Below are 6,674 nucleotides of genomic sequence, written 5' to 3'. Positions count from 1 at the left end.
AGCTGCAGTCGTGGTGAACAGGTCATAGACTTGAGGCAAAAGGAAACTGGCGTGTAGTGAATAATAATTAGATTAAAGGTCAAATGAACACGTCCAGATTGTTGTGTAAAGTACCAGAAGGTGTTTCTGTGGAGCTCATTAGTCCCATGTCTTCTAACATATTTCAATCAGCTGATATAAACATGATGATGTCGGCATATGGAGTGATAAAACGGATCCTTTGAGGTTTGAAAGGTGTTAAAAGGAGTCGAGCACCACCAGAGGGGGCAGCAGAGCCTCCACCCAGCTCCAAACCAGTCTGTTTTAACTGACTGGCCTCTCGGTGTTATTTCCCGAGCCGCACGCATTCCCATCCAGCTGTGACCCCTCACATCTGGGTCACTACTTTCTCCACTAATCTGGCGGGTTGTCGGGAGGTTGAGGAGGATCGAGGCTGCGCTGCTGCTGCTGCCGCTTCACCTCCGGCGATCGTCTCATCAGCGGCCATTTAAGTTGCCCTTGAGCAACACCCATAATCCCCGGCTCTCCCAGCATCCAGAGGTTAACAGCTGTGACTGTGTTGCAGCAACATCAAGGGATCAAACTGTCACAGGGATTTATCAGGAAATGTTTAGTTTGACGTCCTCTGAATAATTTCTCAACCTTTTATTTTGGAATCAGGTTTTGTTTTTTTGTTTTTTGGTCACGTTTTGGCACAAAGAACATAAAACATGGTTCAAATGAAAGAAGAGGAAAAACATAACGGACAAATCGGTTGCTTCCACGCTGGTTTTTGTTGTTCTTGTCCCTGTTGATTAATTTGATGGTTTGAGTGGAGATGTAAACAGGAAATAAGAAGAGACGGCAACATAACATTATCATTTTAATAAAACCTTTATACTTGTGTTTTAGGTTGTAAACTATTATTAGTTTATTATAAGGATACAGTGTCCATCACAAGTGCACAGACACATCTTTAAAAAGGGATTAAAGAGGATTAAATCTAAAGAAAATCATATTATAATCGGTTTACATTATATTTACCCAAGATACTTTACAATTTCTGGAAAGCAGTGATGATAATTGACCAGTGTCTTTGGATTTGATTAAAACGTCCTCCTCAGAAGTCTTTAAGAGACGTCCAGCTCGTCCTTCCCTGGTTTATCTGTACAGTTGTTCGATGTCCCGGCTGTCGTTCCCTCGTCAAGGACGTGGACGAGGGTTGAGAGAGCAGAACAGTCCTTCCTGTCCCTCTCAGATAACAACAAAACATCTGATATCAATCCTCTCTGCACCTTTCTTACTCCGCTCGGGTGCTCGGCAACGACACGCTGGCAGTTCGTCCATGAGAGGAGGAGGAGGAGGAGGAGGAGGAGAGGACAGAGAGGAAGAGGAGGAGAGGACAGAGAGGAGGAGGAGAGGACAGAGAGGAGGAGGAGAGGACAGAGAGGAGGAGGGCTGGAATAACGAAGGAAGGAAAGAAGTCAGTAGGATGAGGGAGGGAAAGAAAGGAGGACAAGATGAAATCAAAAGAAAGTCCAAGTTGTTGAAATAAGGGAGGAAGGACATCAGGAAAAACAAGTTGTTGATAAGTTCAGTGGAACTGGAAGGAGAAAAGGAAATATGCAAATGAAGGAATAAAGGTATCCAAAGAACAAGCGTTCTTGAAGCATTGAAATTGAACTCTTTAGACTTTAAACACGTACCCTGAAAAACGTGCCGATCGGTCTACGGGTCGTGACGAACAGGACAGATGATCATAGGAGCAGAGTTTCTGCCTCCGTCTTCGTGACAGGGACTGAAGAAGGGGAGGAGCTTCTCAGTGAAGTTACAGCCGGTGAAAGAGTAGATGAGACTCGCGCCGTCCGCGTCGTAGAACGAGACCACGCCCTCGTCGTAGTCCACGAACACCCCGATCTTCTGAGGCTTGCACTTCAGAGAGAGACGGACCGGCGGGCTGGTGTTGGCGTCGTAGTCCTTTCCGTTTCTCAGCCACACCGTCCAGTAGCCGTTCCGGGGACACAGCGGGTTCTTTCCCTTCCTCTTCACCGACTCTCTGGCCACTCCTAAATCCCACGCAGTTTTCCCGTGAACACTAACCGCAAAGTAAGATTTCCCTGAGGAGAAGCTCTGCTTCCCCAACACGTTTGGATAGTAAGAATACCTCTCGGGGTTCTCTGACAGATTCTGTCCCTTCTTACAAAAAGACACCTGCTTCCCGTCGTCGGACAGGACGAGTTTAGGATGCGCCGTTTCCGGATGGAGAGTCACTTCCACCGCGTACTGCTGGGCTCTCTTCAGATCCACGTCAGCGCACAGTTTCTTCACGTCTTCGGTGAGCGCCTCCTGCAGCCGAGTCATCGTTCTCCTCACGGTCTCCTCGTACGACGCCGGGACTCGGACCTGCGTCCAGTCTTTGGCGGGTGGAGCCGGAGTCCGAGACGGGGACCTCTGGAGGAGGTCCAGGTGGTCTTCGATGCGCAAGAGCTGCTCCAACTCCGACCTCGTCTTCAGCAGCGCAGAGATTTCCTCCTCCAGCTCCTCGATGAAGGCCTCCGCCTGCTTCTCCGTCGCTCTCTGCTTCTCTTCGACGGCGAGCAGGAGCTGAACCAGACTTCTCTCCGCCGACCGGACCAGAGCCGTGAAGACCTCGACGCCGGCCGCCGTCTCTCTGTCGGCGTCGTCTTTGCTGCGCTTCACCGAGAGTTTGAGCTCCTCCGTCTTCGCTCGTCTCGCCGCGATCATCCGCCGGACTCGACCTTCCTCCGTCCCCAGCTCGGCCTTCCTCCCGTCGTACTCTTCCCTCAGCGGGACGACCCGATGCTCCTTGTGATCCGTCTCCGTGCAGAACTGACACACGCACGCCCGGTCGGTCTGGCAGAAGTGCTCCAGCGGCCGGTCGTGCTTCTCGCACACCCTGACCTCCAGGTTGGCCGCGGGCTCGATCAGCTTGTGCCTCTTCAGGCCGGCGAGTCTGCGATGAGGCTCCAGGTGAGCCTCGCAGTAGGAGGTCAGACACACCAGGCAGGACTTGGCGGCTTCGGCTTTGGTCTCGGTGCAGACGTCGCACGAGACCACTCGGGCTTCGCCGCGCGGTCGCTCCGGTGGTCTGACCTCCTCTTTCACGCTTCCTTCGCTCATTTCTTTGAACTTCGCCGCCATCTCCGAGACGAAGGTGTTGACGTGCAGCTGCGGTCGCGTGTAAAACTCTCCCTTACACAACGGGCAGCGGTGCGGCACGTCGACCTTCCAGGCGTCGGTGATGCACGTCTTGCAGAAGTTGTGTCCGCACGGTATGGTGACCGGGTCGGTGAACACCTCCAGGCAGATGGAGCACAGGAACTGATCTTCACAGAGGAGGCTGCCGGCGGTCGCCATGTCTGGAACCGAACGGAGAGCAAGAGGGGAAGTGGGAGAAAACAACGCTTGAATAAAGCAAACGATCAACCTTTCGATGAAATATATCGACACTGAAATCGGTGGATAAAAGGAAACGTCGCGAAGTTTAATTCCTCCGAAACCTTTGAAATCAGTAACGAAGAGCAAAAATGTTAAAAGGGGAATTTCCCATCTGGAGAGAGTTTAATATGTTCATGTTGGTTGTTTAAACGCTTCATCTTGAGTTATCTTTACTTGTCAAAGATTTGATCGCGTAGTCGAGGTCTTTGTTGAACCAGGATTATTTCGTTGGAGACTAAATAACCTCCTCAGCTGCCGTTCTGCTGACTGAGTTACTTTCTGTTTCCCCGTCAGTCACGCGATGTTGAAACACTCTTACTCTGAACTTTGCCTCTTATTGCAGGTAAACTGTTCATATTTGACTTCCACCTCCTGATGTGCACATGATTATTACGGCAGGACAGCGGGACGGTATGACTTTATCTTTATGTAACTTCCATTCTCACTCTGGACATTGATCTCTGCTCAGATTGTTGTGGGAATAAAATAATCAAATAAAAAAGATAAAGAGGGCTTTTATAAACAGACACACAGGAATGCTATCTGCACCAGGAAGTAGTCAGTTCCTCGCTTATAAAATGATTTTATTGTAAAGCACAATGTACGTTTTTATCTAATATCTAATACACAGCTTCCCAAACAATAATCCTCATTCACCAACTGTTCTTAAGAAGACATTTCTTTATAAAATCCTCTGACGTAGTTTTTCCTAAACTTTAAACTTGTATAACATTATAGCATTTAATCTGCAATGATATTTTTAGGATTCCTAATTGGAATAATTATTTCCATTGCTTTACAAAGCATCACGGTTTTGAATAATCACTACTACCGGACAACAGCTTTGATGTCCAGGTTTGACAGCAGTGAATTGCTTGTTAGTAAATTACAATTAATTTGACTTTTACAGTGATTCTTGAAATATTGCAATTCACATCAAGAAGGAAACAAAGAGGTTTCGGTGTATTTGAACTTTTTAAATTGTGGGGTTGTAACCGGTGTCGAGTCCGTCTGTCGGTGTTTGGGTGTCCAGCACCATCTGAGATCAAAACCCTTTCAGCACAACTGGCACGATTTCAACTTGCGACGTTCATAAATACAGAAACACGCACGGGTGCGAACAAATCCGGAGTCTAACAACACGGATCTGAATCTTTTCAGAACAAATTCAAGAAAAATGGCAAAGAAAATATTGGTGCACGTGGCCCAAAGTTTCCATCCAGTACTTCTATTTACAGACAGTATCGACACGTAGAGGCTGTTTTAAACGGTTTATTCCTTTTTGAATTATCTTCACTTACCCGTGCCCGTCACAGATTCCCTTGTGGAGTCGAGTTTATTGTTCAAACAAGTTTCATATTTTAGTAAGAGAGTAAATATCTGCCTCCGCTGTGGAGGTCGACTGACTCTCCGAGTTACTTTCGCTTTCTGTTTTAGTCATATGACGTTGAACCATAAAAATAAGCACAAAGCAACGATCTCAACCTGGAAGTAATCACTTCCTCCCTCATCGCTGTAGTTTCAGAGGATAACGTTCAAAGTTGCACTTCATGTTTGTTTCATGGAAAATTCTTTAAATGTTAAAACACGATGCACATTTTTGTTTCTATGCAGTACTTATATTCACGTGCAGTATATTGTATATGAGTACATATTGTACATACAGGCTGTAATAACGGAACCTTTTCACTTGGTAACAGTAACTGTTGTAACTAAAGTTCTTTTCATTCTTGATCGCATCTTTTTCGGTAATAAATGTGTCAGTTATTAGAGCAGATCACGTTTGACTGGATTTGAATTAATTATTTAATTAACTCAATACAACCACAATGTTTTATATGTTACTGCACTGATGGTCAGAAAAGTCATTTTAACTGAAAAGTCACTGAAAGATCAAACAATAATAATAATAATATAAAAAAAGATATATTTTTGTGACTAATTCACACATATATTTTAACTGTCATTTTTGTCACGAGTACTTTTGAACAGAACGTGAATGCTGTTGCACCGTGAGTAAGGCTGTACCACAGTTGTACAGCATCATTAGACGTTTACCCACATCCACCACGACCTCCTGCTGCTTTCAGGGTGAGGATGACACCGCGCAGGCAGCACAGCTTCCTTCATCTTCATCTGTTTTGTAAATTTAGAGCTTTGACATTTCAGTAAGCCTCAGCGGTGCCCGGCGAAGCCTCCTCCTCCTCCTCCTGGTTCCTGTCTCCGGAGACCTGCAGCCACACCGCGGCGCTCGGCTATCCAGCCACCTTCTCATCCTTAATTCATACAAAACACACCGAGGCTTCTCTGTTATATTGGCTCCCATCAAAGTAATGCCAACATTAATACCAAGTGCCCGTGTCATGCCGACTTCTTCGTGCAAACGAGACAAGAAATCCGGGAGATATTCGGGCTAATGCTGACAAAAACATCTTTTTTTTTCCCCAATTATATTTAAACTTGGACTATTTTACTTTTCTGTTATGAAGCTGCCGTACACTATGAAGGTTCCCATCCTCAGCCTTTTGTGAAGGAGTTATTCCAATGTTCACAGGGTGCCTTTGTTTTTTCATTTATTTATGAATTTCCATGACATAAGATCTCTTTTTAAAAGGCGAGAGAAATCATAAAACCAAGAATGGCACAAACGTACACGGGACAACAGATGCACAAGTCCAAACTGCTGTCGTGTTTTGAGGGGTTTTCCATGACATAACATAACACATACAGGAGCAAAAGTAAGAAGAGCTGTTGGTAGGTGATAGAAAATGATAAGATAAGAAGTGAGTTTACACCAAACACACCGATGCAGCTTTAATACCGGCCAGGTCATAAAGTACACGGCGAGCACGGGACTGTGAGAAGGATATAAAACGTAGTGATCGGACACACAGAATCTCACAGGCAGCAGGAGTTTAGAGGAGACGGCAGACATGCGTGTCCCGGATTTATACGTCACATTATAGGAACATGAAATGGACGTTCTCCAGCTCTGTATTCACTCACAAAGATAAGGGTATTGTGGGCCGGGCTCAGGGTTGAACTGAGGATCGGAGCGTCCAAGGAGCAATGAGAAGCTGATGTGCACGTATCAGGAAGGAGGCCCGTGACCTCTGTGAGGAACCACTTTGAGCTACACCACTTCAAAAACGACATTTGAAGTTGCACCCGTTGTTGTGAGCCGCGGTACACAATGTGTACAACTTTTGCGTTAAACTAAAAAAAAAAAAAAAAAA

The 6,674-nt window shown here is 46.0% G+C and overlaps 1 protein-coding gene across 3 annotated transcripts; it reads right to left on the bottom strand.

Moving 5' to 3' along the window:
- Positions 1–855: 855 nt before the first annotated feature.
- LOC138202473 (E3 ubiquitin-protein ligase TRIM21-like) lies at positions 856–4,914 on the bottom strand. Of its 3 annotated transcripts, none has more exons than XM_069156480.1 (3): positions 4,740–4,914; positions 1,686–3,359; positions 856–1,582 (listed from the first exon to the last, which is right to left on the bottom strand). In XM_069156480.1, exon 2 carries the CDS (start codon positions 3,355–3,357, stop codon positions 1,708–1,710), a length of 1,650 nt encoding a protein of 549 aa, XP_069012581.1. In that variant the 5' UTR covers positions 3,358–3,359; positions 4,740–4,914; the 3' UTR covers positions 856–1,582; positions 1,686–1,707. The 3 variants fall into 3 exon arrangements, with proteins under 3 accessions (XP_069012581.1, XP_069012582.1, XP_069012580.1); XM_069156481.1 differs by having other exon boundaries at positions 856–1,437; XM_069156479.1 differs by having other exon boundaries at positions 856–3,359.
- Positions 4,915–6,674: the final 1,760 nt, after the last annotated feature.

Source organism: Embiotoca jacksoni, unplaced genomic scaffold (assembly GCF_022577435.1).
Source record: "Embiotoca jacksoni isolate LCO1_2020_lvr unplaced genomic scaffold, fEmbJac1.0.p SCAF_21, whole genome shotgun sequence".
Taxonomy (NCBI): domain Eukaryota; kingdom Metazoa; phylum Chordata; class Actinopteri; family Embiotocidae; genus Embiotoca; species Embiotoca jacksoni.
The sequence above is the reverse complement of the archived record's forward strand: the minus strand, read 5'-3'. Positions and strand labels throughout refer to the sequence as shown.